The following is a 26,009-nucleotide window of genomic DNA, read 5'->3' as shown; positions in this document are numbered from 1 at the left end:
ACGTGGAAAACTGTAATACTTGGGGACTGATCATACGAGCTCTACATTTAATTTATTTTCATTCAATTGGAAGTTCGGTGAAATGAAATCCATTTTAGTTTTTGCCCGCTTCTCTCTCTTGGATCTACCTACGTTTTGGAGTATTTGCTGCTCCAAATGCCACAAAAAGCTCAGCCTTTATGCTGAGAAAAGCAGTGCCTTCTGGGCTCAGAGGGACCCTGGGAGGCATCAAACCAGCCAGCCGTTTGTGCCTATCGGACCTCAATTCCTATCATCCCCAACCCACAGGGCTGAGGGCCGTGCTACAAAGAGGACACGCGTCACCCTTGTCTGGTATGACAGCTGCAAATACGTTTGTGTAAAAATTTGTGTACGCTCCCCCTCCACAAGAACCCCCCCTCCCCTCCCTGAAATTACCTTTTTGTAGTGAAAATAACCTCTGAAGTGTTTAGCACTCCATTTCCTTTTAACTGATCTTCTCCAATCTGCTCCACATCTACAGTAGCAGACAAATGCCTGGAGGCTCTTATTAGAATGGAGCTAAAAAAGATTTCTGCCTGTACTGAAACCAGTGAATCTCACAGGCTGAAAGTAAAGTCAGCTTCCCTTTCAATTCTTCCAGAATTCAAATCCTGCTACCCATAAAAATCTCTTCCTCCAGCTGGGAACCCAAATGTTGCTTCTGGATTCTGATTTGGATGTTTCCGTCGTTAATCATCCTAAATCTGCAAAATCAATTCCCTTCGTTTCATTTCTGACAGGCCGTGTGGCCATGCCAACAAAAACACAAAGTAACAGCATTCAGTCCATTGTGTTAAATACCATGGGGTCTCCTGCCCCACACTCCCACCCCAAGTTTCTCTCTCCCTACTAGGTAACGCCGCCTTTAGAAATGGTTATGTACGGTATTTTTTTTTCCAGGACGAAAGAGCCTGTTAAAAGGCGTTCAACGCTACAGGACTAATACAGTAGATTTCAGCACTACAGGACTAATACGGTTCAAATACTAACAGTCATTCCCTTTTCTGTTATATTAAATAGTTAAAGTGCACAAAGCTATATAAGGGCTATTCAAAGGTGGGGAAAGTCCCCATTTCCCCCCTCTGCTTGGAAAAGGTAGGAGAAGTAAAAGCGTTCTTGCTTTTTCAGGTTACTAGTAGGCCAGTTCCATTAAGTCGCCTAGAAGTCTGCACTGGAAGCAAAATTCTGAACAGATGGAAGCTGGGCCCAATCCAGGGCCGCAAGTCCTCTGCTTGCTTATTTACTTCGTTCTAAAATGCCTTCGCGTCCCCACGGAAAAAGCTCTGATGGTGACACAAATTAGCTTCTGCGCCATGGCTTCTCAGAGGAGCTAGTTGATCTCACAGGGTCAAGGCCAACCCAGACAGGTCGTTCCCCGAAGACGTGGCAAACTCAAGGTGCTACAGAAGTGGTTAAGGAGTCAGTCTGTGGTCCAACAGGTGAACTGAAAGAAAGACCTGCAGACCACACTGCGTTTCCACGTGCAAGTTGAGATTCTCCCTGCCACAAGGCTGCATTCAGCTAATCCCCCTGCGCGGCAGGTCCCACCGAAACACTGCCAGGGAGCGCCCAAAGTAGTACCCTTGGATCGGCTGGAGAACAACAGAAACAACGTTCCTCCTTCCTCTGCAACTTAACAGGACACCCCCTTCATTTAATAATACCCAGTCAGAACCACCTTCCTCGCCCGTGGCTTTGTGGTTTCGCTAATGCAAGCCCCCCCTCTGGAAATCTGGCCCCGGCCAACACAAAGGACGTTCCCAGGGTGCGGCCCAGGCGAAGAACGGGCACCTCTGCTTCACAGCTGCAAAACACCTCTTGCAGGTCCTAAGTTAGTTTCCTGATCCTGCGGTTCTGCCTGTCGATGTTCAGGGTGGCTCGATCCACGGATGAAGAGATGGCATCCAGGCTCTCGTCCTGCTGTTCCAGCTCCGTTTCGGTTTCCAAGGCCAGGCACTTGAGCCTCCGAAGGATCTGTCGAGAGAATCGACGGCAACTGCAGTCACTGAAACGTCGGCCCTCCTTCCCGTGGGACTTTCTACCTGCCAGAAGCAAGCCCCAGGAGCAGGAGGCAGAGAAAGACCGACTGCCTTCCGAAGGGAAGAGGGGCCACCTCGTGAACTCCCCCTCTTCCGGGAACTCTGCAAACGTGGGCCACGCCGAACGAAGGGGGCTTTCTGAGGAAGCGGGCTCCACGTGCTCCCGCTCAGCCTTGGCGAGATGGGAAACACTTGAGCGCGTAGCTGGGACTCTGAGGTTAGGCCAAACCTTCTGGCAGGCAGGAAGGGCGAGATTGAGGATGGGAGGAGGAGGAGGAGGAGGAGGAGGAGGAGGACAGGAAGGAGTAGATGAGGAGAAGGAGAAGACAGACGAGGGGGAGGAGGAGGGAGGAGGCCATTTTGATGTCATAAAACAATAACAACAAGATGTCTAGCTCTTGATTGTGGGACTCTCCAGCAGGCTAAAAGGTTCAGTGCCCTCTGCCAAACTCTAACCCTGAGCAGCATTACAGAATATAAGGACTGGGGCGGACCTTGGAGAGAGAACTACAGAATCGGTAACCAAAGGTGGCGTTTCTGTTTTTTTTTTTTTTCCTGGGGGAGGTGGAGGTACGCGTAAGAAAATCAGACCCCATGCCATTAATCAAAGCATCTTTGCTCTCCAGCCCCGTTAATTAGACGAATTCTCCAAATCTTCCCCTTTTGCGCCCAGGGAGTATGCTCAGCGCTAAATTAAAAAAAAAAGAAGAGCTTACCGCTGCAATTTTATGCATGTTTACTCAAAAGTAAATCCCACCATGATTAATAAAGCACATTCTCTTGCAACCAAGTGAAGCACGTTCTTTTTTTCCAACGTTCTGCATCCCTCTCCTTAGCTAAAGGACTTTTACATTATTTCACGTAACATTTTATACTAATTCCAGAAAGTTAATCCCATTTTACCCCATCTGAACTGTTATAGACCCCTCTGCAATACTGTCAGCTGGCATAATACACTGAGTGGGATGATGGAGGCTGTACTTCAACAAGGCTGGAATATATCAGATTGGAAAAAGCTAGTGAAAATAGCCATTTCAAATCATTTCTCAATACTGTGGGAAGTTACAATTTTTTTTATTTTTTTTTGAAAACAACGAAACAGGAAAAATACTTCTGTCCAATCTCTATGATGAATAGCCAATTCAATTTAGGGGGGAAAAAAAGAAAGGAAGAAATGCTGAGAAACAATACAGCAAAATCTCCCCAACCGAAATGGTACTGGACTTGTGGGCATGTGGAGAAAACTCAGTAACTGCAGATGATTACACATAGGTCGAATCAAATGGATTGGTGAGTCAACATAGATTAAGGAAACTCCACAGGTAACACATAGGTCAAGATAGTGTTTGGTCAGGCTTCATGGCTCTTCAGAGGCTCAGTTCCCTCATTTTGTTCTCTTCACTGGAGGCTTTCAAACAGAGGCTAGTCAGTCATCCAGCTGTAGTGAATCCTGCAGTGTGCAGGGGGTTGGGCTGGATGACCTCTGAGGTCCCTTCCACCTCTATGATTCTATGAACTAACAGCAGAACCCTTCAGAGACTCAGCACAGTTGGAGAGGATCATCAGCCCCAACAGAGGAAGACTTATCTCTGCAGGAGACAGAGGAATCCAGCCACATGGGAGTGTGTCTGTGTGCGCCAGCCCTTGGGCTTTAAATCCTAAGTCCCTCTTTTCCATCCTTCCTGAAGACAGACTGCGCTATGTTTACAGAGAAGTCTGGCCTGGGGCTCTTTGCTTTCCACCTTCCAGCCCACCCAGTTTCAGACTAGCTGGCCCAGTATGGCATGGCTCACATCAATTGCCCTTCACAAGCCCGATCTTTCAGCAGAAGTGAGTGGATCTGAAATAATTGGGCCACCAGGGAAACGAACAGTCCTGAATGAGAGAGAGAGAGAGAAAAGGCTGAGGTTCACCACCCGCCAGCCTCTATGGCCTGCAGATGTGACAACAGCAGAAAAGGATTTTGAAAAGCAGAAATAAGAGCCTGCAGGATGTATTCTGCCAAACCAAATCTAGCAAACAAGATCTCTCCCGCTTTCTCCAACCACAGACTTTAAGCTAATATTATCCCATCTCCTCCCATCTTCGATGACATGATGTCAGCCTTAGGTAATTGGGAACCATCGTGGAAAGTCTACAGCTGTTCCTTCCCTAAATCTATGGACAAGCAACAGGCGCGCATCGACCCAACAGCAGAATACTGCGCTCTGGATGGAAATACGAAGTCAGTCCCTCTGAAGGCAGGCCCAAGCATCCTGATGGGTTTCCAGATCACCCGAGAGCGCCTTCGGCGACTTAGGCCGCTTTGCGTAAACCTGCATGCAATTCCTCCCTGCCCTCGGTCCTGTTTATCAGCAGCCTGCAATGAGTTCATCAGAGCTGGTGGAAAAAGTCTGCTTCCAAGTTCCCCGTACAGCGCGAAGCCAAACTTTCCTGACACACACACAAATCCAGGTATATTGCACTGAATTATTTTCTGATTAGGACATCAGCCCACCCAGCCCGAGCGGCACTCCCCCAATGCATCGCTGCTATTTCTGATGGAGGCGAATATAGTTTAAGTTCAAAAGATACGTGCTTTGACCCCAGTAGGTGACGGATGTATTCTGAACACCCACATCCAACTTAAAGAAAGCAAGGAATGTTCTACAGCCCAGCAGAATCTACCTACCTTCTACTATAGCAGTGTTCCTCAACCTCAGCAACTGTCAGATGTGTGGACTTCAACTCCCAGAATTCCCCAGCCAGCACAGCTGGCTGGGGAATTCTGGGAGTTGAAGTCCACACATCTGACAGTTGCTGAGGTTGAGGAACACTGGACTATAGGAAGTAAGCTTCTCAGCTGAGGGTGAGGAAACAGTGACCATGACTATGGGGAAAATTTCCCATGGGCTCTAGGTACAAAAAGGAGGCTGAGTAACTATCACCTAGGGCAGTGTTTCTTAAAACGTGGTGCTAGGACCCCTGGGGGTCCCCCAAGACCCTCTCAGCGGTCCTCAAAATCAAAATTATTCGCCAGTCTATGCTGAAAAATAATACAACATTAAAATCCCATCAAATAATCATGAGAAGTGGTAGTGGCAGCAAACGCGTCGATTTTAATTTTTAATACAGGAAAAACAGACCTATATAAATCATACAACCAAAAGCTCTTTTGGGGTCCTCCATAACTTTTTCTTTTTTAAATGGGAAGGGGCCCCAAGGGAAAAAAAAAATTAAGAAACACCGATCAGGGTGCTGAGAACGCGGCACGGCAGACAGCTAAGAATGCCCAACCTGCTAAGTGCGGACACTGGCTTGCTGTGAGATGCATTTCACATTAATTTCAGCAGACTAAACTTCAGGACGCCACTTATACTTTCCTTTCTCCTAAGCACACGTCTGAACGCCTTTGGCGAATCTGTGTCCCTCTGCAAGCAGCAAGCATTACTATTTCATTCGCAATTCTTCTGCTCGTTCGTTAAACCAGGCGGACTTTGTCCGTGCTCGGTCAGCACAGCAAAAAAGAAAAAAAAAAGAGATAAACTGCTAAATGGAAAAGTGAATTATTCTATCTAGTCACGTTGCATGCATGGTTGTCTGCCCTCAGCGGCTTTCTACGTACCTGCCTGAGCTCCTGCGTTTCGCTCTCCGAAACAACCTGTCTTTCCTTCTGCATCTGAGCCTGCGGGCTGTCTCCGGTTCCTCGAGAGGAGGAGGGCGTTGCTGATCCAGTCTGCACTAGGCTTCCAACCAGCCCGGTTGCTGCAAGAAGAGGAGGACAGACGGGAATCCAAAAGGCACCGTTCGTGCTGTCATTTTTTTTTTTTCCATGCACCGTGGCACAACTGACCCCTGACGAAAACGTGGGACGTGGTACCATGAAGGGCTTATGTGCTGGCGAAGTGTTTTGGATGTGGCTGCACTTCTCTGGCCAGCTGCACATGCCTGGCTGATAGAGGGATGGCTGGAGCACAGGAAAGATCAGAGCAGGGTTTCTCAACCGGGGCCACGTGAAGATGGGGAATTCTGGGAGTTGAAGTCCACAGATCTTCAAGCAGCCAAGGCTGAGAAACATGGATTAGAGCAGTGGTATCAGGATACAAAGTGGTAACAGGCGGAAGGGATTTTATTCACAAACCTGAGCTGCCTACAGGAGGCAGTTGAGTCCTGGGAAAGATGGCTGGCTCTTTCAACTGGATCTTCTTGCTCGGGGGGGGGGTGGGGGACATGGCCACAGAGTGGCATCTGCTGGGTCTGCTGTGCAATGCCTTCACATGGGAGGGGGACAGGTGAAGCTAAACTCAGCTAAACTACAGAAGCTTAATTTCCTGTTTTGTTTTTTTTAAAGGAGCAGGCTATGGTCATTTGCTTACGGCGGGCCAAGACTTGTTGAGGGAGACCGCCCCATCAGTGAGCTTTGTACAAGGCACCTAAGCTGAGGGCTGTTCAAAAGGGAGGGCTGGCTCGGACAGATCTTTGATTTGCTGCAAGCAGCAGCTTTCCCACAAGCCTCGCTTAGAGGGAACGTGCAAATGTTCCCCTTGCACAGCCATGGAAGCTGGGCCACCCCTTTGCAACCCATGACCCTGCCTTGAAAAGAGGGAGGGCATCTTCTGGAAACCTCCCCACCCCGGGACGTTCTGCGGCATAGTGCGTAACCCGTCAGCAAATGCAAGAAATGCAAATGTGGGTCTGGTCTGTGAATTTTGCAGGAGTATTCCCTGATCCAAGCCTTGCCCGGAGAGGGTAAGACCAAAAGCACAAAGTCTCAGGGGATGATTAATGCCCTCTCTGGGGGTGAGGAGGAAGAGGAGGAGGAAGGGTTGGACTTTCCATCCTGGTGGAAGTCCAGCGAATAAGTCTTTCCCCTGCAAAGTATCCTTCGGCTATGGTTTGGCAAGAGGGAGACACCCTCCCAGTCTGGACATCCCTGCCGGGCCAAATTTGAAACCCTTCTTCCTCTTCTAAAGCCACACGGCAAATGGCTCTCCCCTCCCAACTCGCTCAGGCTCACCCGACTGAGCCATCCGACTGGGGGGGGGGGGAGTTGATTGGGGTGTGTGTATTCTTTTAATATAAGGGGAGGGAGCAACTGTATTCAGTGATTTTTATAATGCGTCAATGGAACCATTTATAGAAATAATGTGATTTTGGTTTAATATAGAGTAAGCGGTTGATTATGGAAAACTGTTGTATATCCTTGCTGTTAAAAGTCAGAAGTCACCTCTTTTCGTAATTAAAAAAAAAATGCTTGTGTTTCCACACTTTTGTAGTTTTTTCTCTTTTTTTCTTTGTAGTTTTTTGTTTTTCTGTAGCTTGCTTGAAACTTAATAAAATTCTTATTTAAAAAAAAAGCCATCCAACCAAACGAAAACACCAGCCTGCGGCTTCCTGGGGATCCACCCGCAATTTGCAGTTAGCCAGTCGGCCAGCCTTGGAACAACAACAACAAAAAACCAAACGGGATGATCCTGGGGCATCCGGAACAAGACAATGTGGTGGCGTGTGGGTGGTGGTCCCGAAGCAGCTACACCGTCCAGGGTTTATTTAAAGCCCTGGCTCTGACGGTGGCATCCAATCCAGGCTAAGTGTGGCAATGAAAGGCCGCTGCTCGCAGTGCGGCGCTGCGGGTGCTCTGCGCCAGGTGTGGCTCACACTCTGCGCACCCTCCTGTCTATCCGAATGGTCTCTGCTGAAGCAGGATATGCTGGGTGGGGGTGGGGGGGAGAGCACACTTTAGAGGGAGCTGTCTTGCCCAAGAGCACCCACCACCTCCACTGCGACAGCTGCAGGGCGCCAGGCCAGGAAGTAGGTTGGGAAGCTGAGGCTTGTTCAGGTTTTGGAGGATCTGTGCCAAAATGACTGGCCCGGGGACAGAGTCTGCCCCGCTGCTCTGGATTGTGTTACTTAATGTAAAAGGCAGACACAAAAGCCAAAGCTAAAAATACAGAGCACTAAATCCCTGCGGGAGTAATTACTGCAACCTCTTAATCCCCAGGAATTATTTGGTTATCGCAGCCTTCGCTCCCAAACTGGGACCCAGGCAGCTTTGCTACAAGGGAGACATTCGCGCCTGTCTAAATTTAACGTCGGCTGAAACCTGCCCACTCGTAGCCAGCAAGCCAAACTGCCGGTACAGGTGCAGAACTTCCAAAGTCACCCACTGAACGCCCCTGATTTGTACTCTGGCTGGGAGCTGCCTGGTTTATGAATTCAGTACGTCAAAAGCACCTTGCCTGTAATTCCACTGGGACCCTGCTTCCAGCAGCTTTCCCAAACTTTCCCCAGCTGGCTGCTTCGGGGTGGCGTTTAAAAGATGGCCGATGGTGGGAAGCAGCCATGAAGCCATGCGAGGCTGGAGAAATACGACAGCAGCCATGCGCCCCTTGCTCTGACCAACAGCAGTGTGCCAGCGCACAGCCTTGAAGCAAACAAGGTGCTTGCTTTTCTAACCTATTGATCCCACCTGCAAGGGAGGATTCTGGGAAGATTCTGCTCTTGGCACTGGTTCTGCGTTTGTGACAAATGGCACAAAACTCAAACATTAAAAACGTTGAAGAATCAGAGCTGGGGACACCCAATGCATGTGGATTCTTTTGCCTAGACTTCCTGGCCCTTTCGCTAGCCCAGCCTTTCTCACCCTTTTGACCCCGGAGGAACCCTTGAAATATTTTCCAGGCCTCGGGGAACCCCTGCGCATTCAGGCTCAAATACAGGCCAGACGTTACGAAATGATTACATTAGTTTCATGGGTAGGCCTGGATAGATGCATTAGCGGTACTCTTACACCAAACGTAAAGAATGAAACTTGCCTCTTTAATGGGAAGTTGCCCGAATTTGAAATGATGTTTGAAATGAATCGTGATCTCCCAGGGAACCCCCAGTGACCTCTCATGGAACCCCAGGGTGCCACAGAACCCTGGTGGAGACATCCTGGTCTAGCCCTATCATCAATAGTTTTGTGGCTATTTGCAGCACAGGCTCCAAGGGGTTCACAGGGTGTGGTGCTTAAATTGGGGGGGGGGTGCGAGGTGAAATAAAACTTATGTCAACCCTAGCAACCCCCCTTCCCCGTCCCTGTTTCAAACCATACTGTCAAGTTTTCAAAAGGCAATCTGGCCCTTTATGCCTGTGGGTGGGTGTGGGTCAAGAACTGCTAAAAGGGGGAGGGGGAGAGAGCTGGGGGGATCAAATGGGCCTGTGAGCTGCTCACTTCTGACTGAGAGGGATCTCAGGACAGCTGGGAAGGACTTCCAACGGAGATCCCACAGAAGCCGCTGATAATACCAGCAGACTAAACAAAGCAACAGTTTGCCCCAATACAATAAGCAGCAGCTAAAAAACTCACTTACAACCCGTCCTTGAAGTTCTGACCGTCGCACCACCCTCCACGGTCACATGATCACAATTTGGGCACTTGGCAACCGGCTCACATTTATGACCGGTTGCAGCGTCCTGCAGTCGCATGATCATGAATTGTGACCTTCCCAGCCGGCTTCAGACAAGCCGAATCAACAGGGAACCATTGGCTTGCATAAAATAACACAACTGAAAGACAGTACAGCGTTGCAGTTAAGTTGTTAGATTAGGTTTGGGAAGATCCAGGCTCATCCCACAGAAACTCACTGGGGGGCTTTGGGCCAGGCACTTTCTCTCTCTGTCTACACACTATACCTCTCAGGGCTGCTGGGAAGGGGATAAATCCCCCTGAAGGCTACCTCAAGCTCTTGGGAGAAAAGGTAGAATATAAATCCAATCAGTCGACCTGGAGGGGATCATGCTGACGAAGAACCTAGTTTAAGTCTCCTAGGTTCCACAGCCTAAGAGATTAAATGACAGTATTTTCCACCTAAAATTGTTGGCCTCTTTCAGAGTGGTGTTCAGCGCACACAAGCCATGCTATTCTTTGTCTGACCAGAAAGGACTCTGGAACTCTAATCGGAGACACCCAATAGCTGGTCCCAGAGCAGCAAGAGTTTGTGCATGTGTTCCTGTGCGCAAGATTCCATTAAGAGCCCCTCACCGGCGCTGGGTGAGGAATAAAAGAAACACATTTTGCTTGCTTCAACCCTGCCCTAACCTCTTTAGAAAAATGGAATATTTTACTTGTGAAATAGCTGAGGAATTAAAAAAATATATATACTGGCTGATCAGGTGTGGTGGTTGATTGCCATCTAGTGGCAAGTCTCAGTGGCAAAAAGACAAGGCTGGCTTTTGGAGGAGCAGCGCAAGCCAACATTTCCATTCTTGCTGGATTTCTGTTCTTGGTGTTTGCTACTTAGAGCACAAAAGCTGGAAGGGAGGAGGAGAGAGAGGACTTCAGACTCCTGTAAGTTGTTAACGCAAAACATTTGATGCACAGTTTAAAAAGGCTCTGATAAAGCAATTCTTTTTATAACTGGTATTGCCACATCACGAACTCGACATTACCTACCAGGATGAACCACACTTAAAAACCAACCGGCTGCTCTGCCTCTGAGGAGCTGGACTAGCATTTTGCCACCTGGTGCCCAGGAGTCCTTCATTTAAAGATTAACAAGGTTTTCCAAGTACCGGACCTCGGCAACCAGCCAAGGAGAGAACGTTCTAATCTCTGCTGAATTTTAATTTTAGAACAGGGTGCAACACAACCCACTTTCTTCACAGGCCGGCTTGTTTTAATTGCCCGAAAGCTCTTTTTAAGCCCAGCAGGCCCAGAAATGGTTTCTTCCTACCTTCTTTAGAAAGGCATTCATCAACAAAAACCAGGTCTTCTCCATGCTCTGTAATAGCCAGACCCCAAAACATGGCAAATTGCTCAAAAATAAGCGATGTAAAATGTATTGTGAGCTCAGAGCATCAACTCTGGGAATTTCCATACATTTTTGGCAGGAAGTGATGGAAGAGTAGAAATCAAGGAAAAACACAGGATTCAGAAGCAAATGAAGAATGGGCTGAGTTACGTATCACAACAGCTTCTTGAAGCAAAGACCTGGTGGACGACAAAGGCACCCCTAATCTCTAAGCAATGGAGAACTGAGCCATTAACTCGGGATGGGTAACCCACGTCCCTCTAGAAGTTCTGAAAGAATAATTCCCATCAATCCCAGCCAGCATGGGCAATGGTGAAGAATGACGGGGGCTGCATCCTATCTGGAAGTCCTGTTCAAGGTGAGGGGGTGTATGCAGGAGCTTACAAACCTGGGCTTGAAAACAAGAAACCCAGATAGTGATGTTACCCACACATTAGGCTGGGCTTTCGTTCCCTGTGTCTGGGAGGCTGTGGATTCAAGGATCAGTGGAGGGGCGCGGTGCCCAAGCACTTGGTAACCCCTGATGGAAACAGGGGACTCGTCCAGCGAGCTTCTTTCAAGATTATTGTAGGAATTCCAGGCGTCCTTCCCCTTGCATCAGCAGCTGTATTGTTTCAGGAGAAGAGTAACCATTCAGCTGCTCCCAACACAAGAACCCTGGTGGTGGCCGAGGTCATCTACGACACAGATCTACCTTAGAAGATGGTTAAAAGGATCTCTGAAGCGTTCTAGATGCTCCAGAGGAGACTGTGCCAATTGGGTACCTTTCTGTTATGTCTGACACTTGGAATTGTGGGCCAAGATATCTGAAAGGCATCAGGCTGGGAAGGAGGCTCTTAAACGCCTATTCCTTTGGTTATTGGTTACTATTTTTAAAAAAGCCTACTCCAATTATCTGAAGGTTTTTCCCTCCTGTCTCTTACCTGCTTGCCAAATGGAGCCGCCAGCCTCCTCTTGAGGAGTCCTCCTAGCCTGCGCAAGCCCCAAGGCATCCTCCAGGAACTGAATTTTCTTGCTGAACTGCATCTCGAGGAAGGGAATGGCTTCCGGCATCTTTGCCGACAGCAGCCGGTAGCAGATGTCTGGCTTCCCGATGAACCTCTGGCGGACGCAGATTTCATAGGGTGAGTGAACTTTCACATCATCCACGTCCTTCTTGTCAAACCAGTGCAGCAGCTGAGACTTGGCGTCGCTGATCTTCAGGCCAGAAACTAAGAGCGTGAGGCTGCCTGGTTTGACGTTAGAATCTGTCCTTTCAGTGATGATAACGGGGATCTGGACTATCACCCCATCCTTGCTCTTAGAACCCGAACCCACGGAGGTCTCCTTCGCCTTCCCTCCTTCAGACGCCACCTTGGGTAGTTTCCCACCAAAAGGCCACCAAGACGGAGATTCAAGTTCTGACAACAACCTGAGAGAAAGAGGAAAGCAACAGGCTCAGAAAGAGGCTTGGCCCCAGAAAAGCCAAGGCTCACCGTTTCATACAGAGATCACCTGGTCAGAATGGGTGAGGGTCTGGCTAGTTGGACCTCCACCATAAGCCTCTGATGTTTGGTGAAGACGGAGTTCAACGTGGAGCAGCTGGGCTACAGTTCATGAAGAGGATGAGTGTTATTCCCTGGGGCCTGAGCACAGCCAAACACCGTGATTGTGCCATACGATATACACCGATTGGGTTAGCTATGGAAGAACATCGGTGTCACACCTGGTAACTGCTGTTTGAATGACAGCGCCCAATAAGACAATTCAGTTTCACGTTGTTATAACTACAGTACGACGGGCCCTGTGGTGCAGTTATAACAACTTGAAACTGAATACACTCAAAACTGTAGAGGTGGTTGTGGATTTTAGAAAGAATTCTTCTAACTCGCCCCTTCTTACCATATTCGATAGCCCAGTATTAGTAGTAGAGTCCTTTAAGTTTTTGGGCTCCATAATTTCTCAAGACCTGAAATGGACGCAAACTATCATCAAAAAGGCACAACGAAGGATGCTCTTCCTGCATCAGCTTAGGAAGTTTAATCTATCTCAGGAGCTTTTGGTACAGTTTTACAGAGGAGTTACTGAGTCTGTTATCTGTTCTTCTGTAACTGTCTGGTTTGGTTCCGCAGCCAAGCAGGACAGATATAGGCTTCAACGGATACTTAAGTCTGCAGAAAGAATTATTGCAATCCACCGGCCTTCTACAGAAGACCTGTACATTGCAAGGGTCAAAAGGAGGGCAGAGGAGATACCTGCAGACCCTTCGCATCCTGGACATAAACTGTTTCAACTTCTACCATCAGGATGGCGCTGCAGAGTACTGAATGTCAAAACTTCTAGGCATTGAGACAGTTTTTTCCCTCGTGCCATTGCTCTGTTGAACTCCTAATTAATGTAGCATTAATATAAGGATTAATGGGACGCGGTGGCGCTGCGGGTTAAACCGCTGAGCTGTCGATCGGAAGGTCGGCGGTTCGAAACCGCGCAGCGGGGTGAGCTCCCGTTGCTAGTCCCAGCTCCTGCTCACCTAGCAGTTCGAAAACATGCAAATGTGAGTAGATCAATAGGTACCGCTTCGGCGGGAAGGTAACGGCGTTCCGTGTCGTCATGCTGGCCACATGACCCGGAAGTGTCTACGGACAACGCCGGCTCTAAGGCCTAGAGTCGGACACGACTGGACTTTACGTCAAGGGAAACCTTTACCTTTACCTTTTAATATAAGGATTGACAATGTATGGTAATACACGACTGCTGAGATGTGACCGGTAATGCTGTTAAATGTGAACGTATGTTAGACGACAGATGCAGTATGCTGTCCCTTAATTCTCCCTTTAAATCCGAGGGTGTGTTAGCTAATAGCCGTAGTATTATTTTCCTTTCCTTCTTTTCTTTCCTTGATTGTATAGTTCTAGTAAATAACGTTGCTACTTTATTATTGTTTATTTTCTGATGTTATGTAAATATATTGAGAACTCTCGCACCAAAGTCGAATTCCTTCGATGTCTAATCATACTTGGCCAATCAAGTATTCTCTTCTCTTCTCTTCCAATTATTACAGTTTGTAGCTTCTACAGTTTGCTCCCCTCTATCTTGAGGGAGACAGTCTTGCTCTGGTATTTTGTACACGTCCCATAAAACCTTGCCATCATCCATGTTCAGTGCTGTTATGCAGCTGGGTGGTTTTAGGGAGGGAGGGAGGGAGGGAGGGAGGAAGGGGATATATATGGTGGTACTAGCTGCCTGCCCTTCCTCAGCGGAACAGTTCATAATCCTTCCTCCCTTCACAAGCAAACCAGAAGTGTGTCTACGCTCCTATTTCAGCATAAAGCTCCGTATCGCCAGTGTAGTCCGCAAAAGCCTCTTGGTGGTTCTTGGTACTCCTCTGGAAATCCTTATTTCCCAGGGAGTCCCATTTGGTTTCGGAATCATGCCTAAAGTTCCCTTGCAAAAGGAAACCTGATGGGAGATTTACCTGGACTTCTTAGATTCCTCCTAAAAGCGCAGTCCCTTAAGCATTTACGTATTAAGTACTGTAGGCTTCCCTTGATGTTAAGTCCAGCCGTATCCGACTCTAGGGGGCGGTGCTCATCTCCGCTTCGAAGACGAAGAGCCAAGAGCCGGCGTTTGTCCGTAGACACTTCCGTGGTCATGTGGCCGGCATGACGACACGGAATGCCGTTACCTTCCCGCCGAAGCGGTACCTATTGATCTACTCACATTTGCATGTTTTCGAACTGCTAGGTGAGCAGGAGCTGGGACTAGCAACGGGAGCTCGCCCCGTCACGCGGATTCGAACTGCCGACCTTCCAATCGGCAAGCTCAGCAGCTCAGCGGTTTAACCTGCCACGCCACCGCGTCCCTTTCATTAAGTACTGTAGAAATACGTAAATGCTTAAGGGACTGCGCTTTTAGGAGGAGTTTATACGCTTTACATTTATATGTTTCTGGGGAAAAAATATTCCAAGCCTTTAAAATGAAATATTTGGCATGCCGTTAGCATGTAAGCTTAAATTGAGAAAGAAGCCATAAGCCTTTGTGCAAGGCTCAAATTTTCAAACTTCTGCTGAAGAACTGGAACAATGCAATTTTCTTTCTACAGACCTTCCTATTGACCATGACCTTTTCTTTCTCAGAACCATTCCCAAGTATTCACTTCCCATCTCCAAAGCTTCGCACGCTTGTGACACACTGATCCAATACCTGCTGAAAGAATTTCAGCCAACAATCTTCTGCCTGAGCTAACATGCGTACTTTTCTGAAGCTGCCACATTGGCCTGATCTCACCCATATTCATCCAGGTGAGATTCTGGCCTGTCACAAATGCTTTCCTTTTTTTTTTTCTCCCCATGGGAAATAGTACAATTCAAGGAAAATCATTTTGGATTTAGGTAATGCTGAATTCAGCTCTAGAGTCTCACCCAGAATCTCCTAGAATGGATTGAGGCAAGAAACTACCTGCCCACCCCATCCACTACTAGGTGTATGCTTTGCCACGAAAACCAGCAAGTATCACGGATCCCAGGAAGAGGGAACATGTCTCCCAGGTGTGCTGAATTGGAATACCTGGCATCTCTCACCACTGACAGTGCTGACTGGAGCAGCTAGGAACTGTAGTTCATTAGTAGTGGAAGACCCCATTCCTACCCCGGGGTACCAAACTTAAGAATTAAAGAAAACTTCGGATTGTGATACTTCCCCCAAAGCAGCTGTTTATCCTTGCTTAAGGAGCAAGCTATCTGCCTTGAATTTAAATAACAATATGCCTCTTCTACGCCGCGGCTATCTACTTGTTCTTGATAACAAGTTCTGTCTGCCAATGAGTGTCCTGTATGATTCCATGCAAAGCAGGCCTCCAGGTGTTATCCTGTGACCCACCAATCATCTCCCTGGGGATCACCAGATCCCACTCCTGCTGTAATCGGAACAAGTTGCAGGTCGCCATACCTGTCTGCCACGTCCATCTCTGATTCAATCTTGTCCAGTCCCTTCATGATGTTATCAAACTGTTCACCCTGGTGCTCAAGCACTTTTGCAGTATCTTCCAGGCGCTTTTGAGATCCCATCAACAAACCAGTTAATTCTTTGCCCTTGGATGTCTGGGGACAAGCCGTCTGTGCCCCAGCTCCATCAGATGACAGCAGCTGTTCTCTCCAAAAATGTTCGAGAACATTGAAGACCACATTTCGGTTAGGCTGAAGGGAACTGAACCAATGCTTGGTATTGTTCTCCAAAAGAGTGAGAGAACTAAAAATGAAGGTGGAAGATTCTTTCTTGATCTCACTGATGCTGGAAAGATGGAAGCTGGCCAGGAGTTCTCCAGATTTGTCAGCTGTAAATCTTACGGAAACTGGCGTCAGCAAGAGTTTGCCGGGAACCCATTGTCTCTCAGAGTTGAGGTAATAGGAACAGGGCCACGTATGGATACGTATGTTCTCATCCATTACTGTATTCCTTGCTTCCTCTTCCTCAAGGCCAAAGAAACAGCCACCACCTTCAAAGGAGCAAACAAATTATGCAATCAGTGATTAACAGTTAACATACTGTTCATTCACCTCTCATGACCTTTACAGCTAACACTTGGGTTCAAAACACTGATGAAGGTATGGTTTGAGACTGTAAGGCATTGAGATGTCAACTCACCCATTCCAAACCCCAGATCTTGAATGTTGAATACATGAAGCTGCATTCTTCTTGGTTTACTAGTCCAGTATCACACCCATACCAATTAATAGCCCTTGCAAATATAACTTCCAGATCTTTCTTCCCCATATATTTCCCAAGCCTTGCAAGATCTTTTTAGCTGCAATGCCTGAAACTGAAACAAGGACCCTACATGAAGTGCTCTATCACTGAACCACGGTATACCAACCGTCACAAAAAAAAGACATTTTCTCAGGGTTACATGACACTTACAGGAGGCAGCCACAGAAGCCCCCCCCCCAAAAAAATACATGCCTTAAGGTGCTCCAACAGGCAGGGCTGCAACTAGGGTCTGTGTCACCCGGGGCAAACATGGATTCCGTGCCCATTTTGGCACCCCCCCAGCACTCATTTTGGCATCCCCCCAGTGCTCACTTTGGCGCCCCACCAGCGCGGCGCCCAGGTCACATGCCCCGGTTGCCCCCCCAGATGCAGCCCTGCTAACAGGTGCAACGTAGGTGGCCAGGCACCCTCCAAATTCTATTTTGCCCTTCAAATCTGGATCTCTGCATAATTCTATTATTAATTAGTCAGATGAAACTAACTCCTTATGTCTTGCACAACCACATTTTACTCCCTTGCTCTACCGACACCCTTCAAAAAAACTCAAACTGAGACATATACATGCAATTTCATTTAAAACAGACCAGTTCTAACTTGCCCTTATCATTGCCATGCACTAAAGGTGCTCCGCTTGAATTTAAAAGCAACAGAAAAGAACATAATGACGTATCAGCGGCTGCACATTCAAAGGGCTCTTCAAGGGGACAGTAAGTTCTTCTGCAGCAAGTTATTGCCACTGTAAAAATATTCTGACAAATGTGACCCTTAGCAGAAAATAAGTCAGCACAAAATTTAACGCAGTGTTCGGCAGATGAACATACTTCAATCTTGAATTCTTGTGCTCCTGTCAAATTTCAAGCATCGTTACTAATGTGACCTCTTTGAGTATTTGACAAGCATTCCCCACCCCCAAATTATCTGGATCCTGAATGTTAGCTCTGTAAGCCAGCACCGTGGCTGTTCTTACTATATCTTTAACCAGTGCACTCAGCTGAGGTTTGCAGAACAGTGATTTACTGAATAATCTACAATTGGCTGGGTTTGCCAAGCATTAAGCCATCAACCATGGCTTACAAACCACAATGGCCGCATTCACATAACATGTTAAACCCAAATCAAACAAGCTTCGTGAAGGCTTAGAGTGCTGTGAACCTGTTGCCTTTAATCTGTGCGTTGGCACTTAATTTTGGATTGGCAGGACGGATACCAAAGAACAAGAATGTCCAGGGAGACACCAGGATGATAATAAACCTTGAAAAAGGTTTATTTAAGAATTGCTCCTGAATATACTTACGGCGTCAGAAGGCCGTGACCCCAAACAGCCAGGAGAGCCCAGATGGCGGGGAAGGTTTCCAGAACACGACTCAGCAAGGGGTTGCTTTTGTTGGGCAAGTTTTATAGCCCTGCAACCTCCCTTTCCCACTCCACCCCCAGAGTTGCTCAGTTTAGGCATCAGCAAAGGAAGGTTAGATATTAACCAGGATTACTAATCTAGCAGGCACTGGGTACCTGCTATGGCAAAAGAGGGGAATAACGATCTGATTGTGGTTAGGGCTGGAAGTTGGTTATCTCACAGCTTGCAAGAGCAAAGAGGAAGAGCTGGCTTGTCTAAGCTGTGTTTCTCAACCTTGGCCACTTCAAGATGTCTGGACTTCAACTCCCAGAATTCCCCAGCCAGCCAGTTAAAAAAAATTAAACCACAAGCAAGCTATAAAAGTCTAGAGGAGAAACGAAATTTCCACTCAAGAACTGTTCTATCCGCTGCCACACAGTCATCCAAGACATTGTGGAAGTGCTGTTTGTCTACAGTGGCAAAAAAAAAATCAGGAGTCTGGCTGCACCTTTCCCAATTAACAAATATTATGTACAGGCGTCAGCTTGCGTAAGCTACCTCTGCGCCTGACGAAGGAAGCTGTCGCTCACAAAAGCACGTGCCTTTTCATAAAGTGCATTAATCCGAGAAGGTGCCACCAGACTTGCCACCAGGCTCCTTCAGAAGTCATTCAAGAAGCAATACCTCCCAATACATAACGCATACAAAGAGTCGGTTCCCATATGGTTCGCACGTGCGCATTTGTGACTTGATAACTGCGTTATCAGCTGATCACATAGAAGAAACAAATTCTAAGCCTCTATAGGTAGTCCTCGTTTAGCGACCCCAAATGGGACTGGCAACTCGGTTAAGTGAAGCAGTTGCTAAGTGACTCTTCTTACGGGAGGACTAGCTGTACAGCTAATCTAAAAGGCAGGGGGTGTTTAATAAAGTCAGTTCACACACTCAGCCCTTCATCATCAATAACAGGTGTCTGAGTAACATTCAAGCATATGTATATGATCGTCTATCTGAATGAAAGACACATTTTGGCCTTGTGCGCTGTTAGGATCTTCTGCACGCACCCACTAAATCTCTTGCAAGACATATCTGACTTAATTAAACCTGCATTTCCCCCATTTACCTGGTCTGTTTGTAGGTGCAGAACCTTTGGGTAGCCTCCAAATGCTCAAAAACAGAGGGTTCTTGATTTCCATGTCCAACAAAAATTGCCTAAAATTGCAGATGAATGAAAGAAAGAAACCAAAGAAAACCTACCACACCGCATAAAATTTACTCCACATCTAAAACTTGGAGAAGAGATCATAGAAAAAAGGATGATCCAAAGCAGGCGTTTGACTGCTGGCCCATAACACAAGAAAATGGACCATCAACAGAGAATACCACATATTATGTTCTTTTGGTTCTCATGATTCATTGTCCAGCTATGAGCCACATGTTTACCATCTGGCCAGTCATTTTCTCACATTACGAAACTGAGCCTATTATTTTTGCCCAGGCATCACCTGCTGACCACTCCAGAACAGTCATCACCACATCATGGAACGAGAGGATCTTACATTGATACTGCGGGTCATGAATTTCTAGCCCCGTGAACAGTTCACTATCCAGGTAGCTCAACCTGGAGGTTGCATCACAAGGAAAGGGTCAGAAAGTTGCCCCTCCTGCCAGCTACTTAATCTGCATGACTGGGGGAGGTGGGAGTCTGCAATTCCTTAAAGCCATCTTTGCTTAACAGGGTTTGTGTACTGACCCAATTCATGTGAGCTGGTGAATCTCCCTCACCGGTGGCCTTTTTCAACGCCTATCAGTGGTGTAGCAGATCTAATAAAAGAAACCCAGGAAGAGTCAAACTGGAAGGTTAAGGTCCATATTTTCCTTTACACGATGCTCAACTGCAGAAGAGCCTCCTGTATTCATCCCAGTATCCTTCAGATGCACTTACAACTGCCACCAGAACAATTTTGAATAATTCCAGAATTTCCAGGTCATATGGTAGAGTCTAAACATTTTGGAACCTGACATTGAAGAAGCTGAGATCCAGCCATCCATCCAACCCAGGAAAGTTTTGCTTAAAATCTCATGTTATTTCTCAGTTCAGCAAACATACAGGATTTTCCCTGCAGGAAGCTAAAAGAGCAACTTGCAGAGGCATAAATATTCACAGGCATATTTAGGTAGTCCTTGCTTAACGGCCGTTCATTTAACAACAGTCCAAATTTACGAAGATCCTGGAAGAAGTGCTTTATAACTGTACTTGCACTTAACAACCGTCACACCACCCCTGTGGTCACGTGATCACAATCCAGGCACTTGGCAGCCGGCTCACATTACGACCAGTTGCAGCGTCATGTGATCGCGATTTGCAACCCTTTTGCCAGTTTCCAGCAAAAAAAAGTCCAGTGGGGAAGCTAGATTCACTTAATGATCACAGTGATTTGCTTAACAACCCATGATTTGTTTAATGACCATCGTAAAAAGTTGTAAAATTGGGTCTGGTCATGTGGTGGCTCACTTAAGCACTGCTTAAAATTTTCCAGTCCCTATGTGGTCGCTAAGCGAGAACTACCTGTATCTCATACACACATGCAAGGCGAATAACATTGTTATCAGTGGAAAGCCACCCAGGGGTGGCCTGTTGGGGGCAACTCTCAATGGTGGGCAGCCGCAGAACCCTAAGTAGGTATGGCCAGTTGGCTTGCTTTCTCCCTTCTCTCCTTCAGAGCATTAGACTGGGACCAAGGAATCTTGCTAGAGGTCTCAATTATTAACCTGTAAGGGGCACTAGAAATTTGGTCAGAGGTCACATGAAGTCCGACTAAAGACTGCAGGTTGCCCACCCCTGATCAAATGGGGAAGTAGAATTGATTTTCACATTTTTAAAATTTGTTTGTGTGTGTGTGTGTGTGTGTATGTGTGTGTGTGTATATATATATTTATATATAATTTAGAAAATGGATATGCTGCCCATTCCTGTAACACTCAGGAGAGCTTAAGGTACAGCAAAAACAACTTTAAAAACAACCATAAAATACAAGTGCTAAAAATACTAAAAGACCTGGAAAAATAAACATATTTTGAGTCTCGTCCTAAGTTGTAATTAGGAGAGTCTTTGCTTCAGTTTCAGGGGCAGTTTGTTCTATCTTTTTTAGTATTTTGGCTTGGTATGAGCTTATATCTAATATACGAGACTCACTTTCTCCCCCGGAAAGAACCCTGTGAGTCAGGTTGGTTTAAAAAAGGATGACTGGCCTAACGCCCGCTAGTGAGCTCCCATGGCTGAGGGTAGTCTTGTTAGCCAGATTCACCACTGGCTATTGTTCTTTATTGCTTTCTTATTCCTTTTTTTAAAAATTACTGTATTTTGTCTGGTTTTATTAGACACTGCCCAGAGTCAGTTTGGAGTTGGGCAGTACCTAACTTGAATAAATTAAATTAAACCTGGATCCCTCCGCTCCTAATCCAACAAGTTAACTCCTCCGCTACAGTGGCTCTCCAAGGTAATCAGCTTTCCTTGCTATAGTTTTTTATATCCCTCTGTCCCAAATTTTCCCCAGAAGAGCAACCCTGTGCTGTAAGCTGGGTGAAGAGGGAATGACTGGCTCAGGGTTCCCCAGGAAGTTTCCATGGCTGGGGTGGGGGGGACCAGAACCTGGGTCTCCCCACTCCTATTCCAGCATCTTCCCTTGGGACCACACTGGCCTTTATGGAATTACAGGTACTCCTCGACTTACAACAATTGGGACAGGAACTTCTGTCACTAAATGAGGCAGTCATTAAGTGAGTCATCTGATTTTATGACCTTTTTGCTGTAGTCAGTAAGCAAGTCACATGGTCATTAAGCAAATCCAGCTTCCGTCATCGACTCTGCTTGTCGGAAGCCGGCTGGGAAGGTCACAAATGGCAATCACGTGACCCCAGGACGCTGCAACCGTCATAAATACATGCTGTTTGCCAAGCACCCAAATTGTGATCACATGACCACAGGGGCGCTGCAACGGTCGTTAAGTGCGAGGACTGGTCGTAAGTCATTTTTTTCAGTGCTGTCGTAACTTCAAATAGTCACTAAATGAATGGTTGTAAGTTGAGGTGTACCTGAATAAGAATTGGAATTGTTTTCTTCACTACAAGGATAACGTATGATGCAGAAACGATGCAACATTTCCAGCAAAATCAATAAATTACACTTCAGACCAGCAAGCACATTTTATCAGTGCTTTTCTGGGTTGGCTTTTTTGTAAGGCTGTAAGGAACTGCCCATGAGATAAAATGTCAACATATTACAGTATTTCCTTATTTACGCTGAAGCAGAGTAGCTTGTTTTTTAAAAACAAATAATTTTAAATTATTTACAGCAAGAAATTTCAGTCCAAGTTGCACCAGCAGACACGTGCAAATACAGACAAAACAAGATCATTAAGGGCAAAACAGCTCACACATTAACCACAAAGATTTTGGGAGATACCTCTCACTCCTCAAAGCTATCCTTAAATGCCACTGACCTCTACAACAACATAAATGCCAAAGGGGGATCCCCAAGATTTTTCCAGTAGTTTTGGTTAAACAACCAGTACTCCTGGAACAACAAAAAAGTTTTTACTGACCCCTAAAATATATATAATATGCTGGAGAAGTTTTCGAGGAGAGCCCGCTTCCACAGATGCACTCAATCAACTGATCTGGATAGAGATTATAAAACAACTGCAAACAGTGGGACCAAAAGAGAGCAAAAAACAAGTGGGAGAAGACATGCACAGAATTTCCACAGATAAATATACGAGAGTAAAATTTCTGTGTAATTTTTTTTTTTAATCCATTCAATTGTTTCTGATTCTCAGAGACTGCCTGGACTAGTCCCTGCAGTTTTCTTGGCAAGATTTTCAGAAGTGGTTTGCCATTGCCTCTTTCCCGGGGCTGAGAGAGGGGGACTGGCCCAGGGTCACCCAGCTGGCTTCGTGCCTCAGGCGGGATTAGAACTCATGATCTTCTGATTTCTAGCCTGGTGCCTTAACCACCACACCAAACTAGCTCTTGTGTAAATGTTAATTCTATACAAAAAGTGACCACAACCACACTAATACCTACAAATTGTCCTTTGCAAGATGTGCAGTCAAACCATCTATTTTGAATTTTGCATCCACTGGGTAAGAGTGCTGATTTTTTCCCACTCTGTGAAGATAGACACATTAATCTGCCAACTGACGAAAATGGAATTTAGTCCACTCTGGCTCTTGACTGTATTTTTTAAGTGCTAAAAAAAAGGATTAATCTCCCTCAAACTGACCTCAACCACTAATGATTTCATGGATCTCATTCATTCATCAGATGAATTGATTGATTGATTGGTTTATACAGCCACCCATCTCACATATGTGACTCTAGCCTCTTACAAGGTTAAAACACAAACAGTACCAAATTATTATTATTATTAATCATCATCATCATCATCATCATCATCATCATCATCATCACATAAGCATTAAAACAATTAAAACCATACCATACAATCAGTGGGAAAGCACAGTCAATTCAGGAACAATATAACCATTTTATAGGCTCCACACCACCACTATCCAATCTCATGTAGTTTCCTGGGAACAACACAACAGTGGCTTGTTTTTTATTTTCTCCTGGGTTGTTTTTTTCAATTTGCTGGTCCAGCTGACACTTCTGGGCTTCCCTGGTGGCCCCCGCTCCAACTTCTGAGGTCGCCCATCACCAACAAGGTTTTAAGCGTTCAGATGCACTTTTCAATGCGGCTTTTTAAAGTGGCTTGCAGTCCTTTCGCTTCTGTTTTTAATTTTTTTGTCAGGTTGTCTATACTGTTTTTTGATGACGTTTTATACTGGTTTATGATCTGCCAAGGCTATGCGCAATAGTTCTGGAGCAAATTCCAGTTTCTAAGCACGAGATTTTAAGATTATCTTCCTTACCAGGTAAGGAAGAAACCAGCACTTCTGAGCCAGCTCCTCTTGTGACCAGGGAGTACCTTCCTCCATCAAGAGAGGGCCTGATTGGGGCAGGAGGGCAGCGGGCAGCCCCCGCTCGAGGTGGGGCTGGGGTCCCACTGGCCCCCCTTCCCCCTTCCAGGTGCTGCCCAAGCGACCAACCTTGGCCCAAGGGCCCCTAGTTGCCGCCCCCTCGCCCCCTCCGGCTTGCCCTGCCCCACAAAGAAGGGGGCGAAGACCCAGGCCTCTCCCCTCCCTCCCTGAAACGACCCTCGGCCTCCCCCACCCTCGGACTACAACTCCCGACAACCTTAGCGCGAGGCAGACGAGGCCCTCACGGCGAGATATTGGGGAGGGGGTCACAGGCCAACGCCAGCCCCCGCCCCCGGGGAGGCCGTGCTGCCCACGGAGACGCCTCTTCCGGGCGGAGGGGGCGGCGAGGCTGGCGCGCGCTCACCGGCCGCTCGTGAAAGGCGCGGCGGCGGCGGAGGAGGAGCTGCAGTCCGCCCCGCCGTCAACCTGCCATCGCTCAGCCACCCCTCCCCTCGCGCCGGCCTCACCGCGCCTGCGCAAACCCGGCGCGCTGTTTCATTGGCTCTCAGTTGGCCGCCGCTTCCACCACCGGCGGCCTCGTGCGCAGGCGTGCCGCCGAGCCGCGAGACGGGCGCCGGGCGCACGCGCCGGCCCGGGTGGGGGGGCTGCCCGAGGGGAGGGTGCGCCCGGGAGCCAGGGGACGGCGCATGCGCCGCGGTTTGGGCGCTCCCTCTGAGGTATCGGAGTCAGCGGCGTCGGCCGGGTCAGTCGTGGGGAGGGAATGTTTGCGCATGCGCGTACTGGGGGGGCGAGTGGGGCGTCGGGGAGAGCTGAGGAAGAAGAGGATGAGGGGTTAATGGGGGAAGCTGAGGAAGGGCAGGGGGAGGGCCGCAGGGCCCCTTTTCGGGCGGCGAGGCGTACTTCCTGAGCCTGGCGGGTTGGACTACAGGTCCCATCACCCCCAGCTAGCGCATCAGAATTCCCGTCCTTCCCAAGCCCGCGTGGACATTTGCGGGAGGCACCGTCGTCGACGTGGCTCTCTGTCCCCAAGCTAGCCATTGGACTACAGTTCCCATCTCCCACCCCTTGTGGTCATTAAACTGCGGTTCCCACGCCCCCAATCCAGAAGCAGTTGACTACAATTCCCATCTCCCGCCCCCTGCACATCCCATGCCTTCAATCCAAAAGGTAATAGACTGCAGTTCCCATCTCCCACGGCTTGTGGCCATCAGACTGCGGTTCCTATACCCTTAACCCAAAAAGTTAATGGACTACAATTCCCATCTCCCACCCCCTGTGGCCAAATAGGTGACTTTAGGCCAGTCCCTCCCTCTCTCAGCCAAACCCACCTCACAGGGTTGTTGTGGGCAAAATAGGAGGCAGCAGTACAGTATTAGATACCTTCGCTGCCTTGCATTGTATATAAAAACGGGGATAAAATTATAGAAATAATAATATCATCATCATCATCATCTTGATGTGAATGAAGGCCAACACCAGCTAAAGAACTGGCAGCTATGATTTCACATGGTCTGTATGATGATGATGTGATAGTAATAATAATAATAATAATATGTGCATACGGTTTGTAATGCTGTGCCAGCGGTGGTTAAAGGGGATAAGCGCATGTCATGCCTTTTTCTAACCAATCTGTGCTTTATATGCTTGCTAGGAAACTGAGAAAACCTGGTTATGTTTGCGAAAACATAACCAGGATCCGCTCCCTTTTGTTACCTCAGTGTGATTTCTGTGGCTGTTCTGGTGTTACACAAGAGCTAAAGAATGGGGCCATGGGTCTGAAGAACGGTTTACATGGGGTCATTTTGCAAATGCATCTCTTTGCTGTGATTAACTCTTAGTAATTTAATGGTTATGCTGCCCTGCAATGAGGCCAGGCAAGTTGGAGATGAAAAGGGGCTGGTCTGTGGGAGTGAGTGCCATTTTCTGTGTATTCTCACCTTATTCATTTTCTAGTGTGATGTTGGCTGTTCATTTCAGAAAAAAAACCCTCTGCTTGTGGTTTATGAAACTTGCTTTCCTGTGATTGACGGTTTGAGGTCACTGCTTGCAAAGTGTTTGTGCGCCCGTGGTCGGTTCAATTGATCTTGCAGCCAAA

At 47.4% G+C, this 26,009-nt stretch overlaps 2 protein-coding genes across 3 annotated transcripts in view; one reads left to right on the top strand and one right to left on the bottom strand.

Moving 5' to 3' along the window:
• Nucleotides 1-459: 459 nt before the first annotated feature.
• On the bottom strand, nt 460-24,387 carry SNAP47 (synaptosome associated protein 47). 2 transcript variants are annotated; one of them, XM_063303262.1, is made up of 5 exons: nt 24,147-24,387; nt 15,761-16,307; nt 11,758-12,245; nt 5,665-5,804; nt 460-1,995 (listed from the first exon to the last, which is right to left on the bottom strand). In XM_063303262.1, exons 2-5 carry the CDS (start codon nt 16,255-16,257, stop codon nt 1,849-1,851), a joined length of 1,272 nt encoding a protein of 423 aa, XP_063159332.1. In that variant the 5' UTR covers nt 16,258-16,307; nt 24,147-24,387; the 3' UTR covers nt 460-1,848. The 2 variants fall into 2 exon arrangements, with proteins under 2 accessions (XP_063159332.1, XP_063159333.1); XM_063303263.1 differs by having other exon boundaries at nt 24,318-24,383.
• A 230-nt stretch (nt 24,388-24,617) lies between these two features.
• Nucleotides 24,618-26,009, top strand: part of JMJD4 (jumonji domain containing 4) — a 127,740-nt gene continuing 126,348 nt past the window's right edge. The window contains exon 1 of the mRNA XM_063303274.1: nt 24,618-24,656. The gene's annotated coding sequence lies outside the window, so the exon portion shown is untranslated. The remainder of the gene's footprint in view (nt 24,657-26,009) is intronic.

This window comes from Candoia aspera, chromosome 4 (genome assembly GCF_035149785.1).
Source record: "Candoia aspera isolate rCanAsp1 chromosome 4, rCanAsp1.hap2, whole genome shotgun sequence".
NCBI lineage: Eukaryota > Metazoa > Chordata > Lepidosauria > Squamata > Boidae > Candoia > Candoia aspera.
The sequence above is the reverse complement of the archived record's forward strand: the minus strand, read 5'-3'. Positions and strand labels throughout refer to the sequence as shown.

Bases quoted from the DNA above. Each gene is read 5' to 3' on its own strand.
- SNAP47 (XM_063303262.1), bottom strand. From the start codon at position 16,257: ATGGATGAGAACATACGTATCCATACGTGGCCCTGTTCCTATTACCTC. The intron at 12,246-15,760 runs GTATGGCGACCT...TCTTTCTCTCAG, and splicing joins GAGATGGACGTGGCAGACAG to GTTGTTGTCAGAACTTGAAT. The intron at 5,805-11,757 runs GTAAGAGACAGG...CTCTTCTTGCAG, and splicing joins CGGCTCCATTTGGCAAGCAG to CAACCGGGCTGGTTGGAAGC.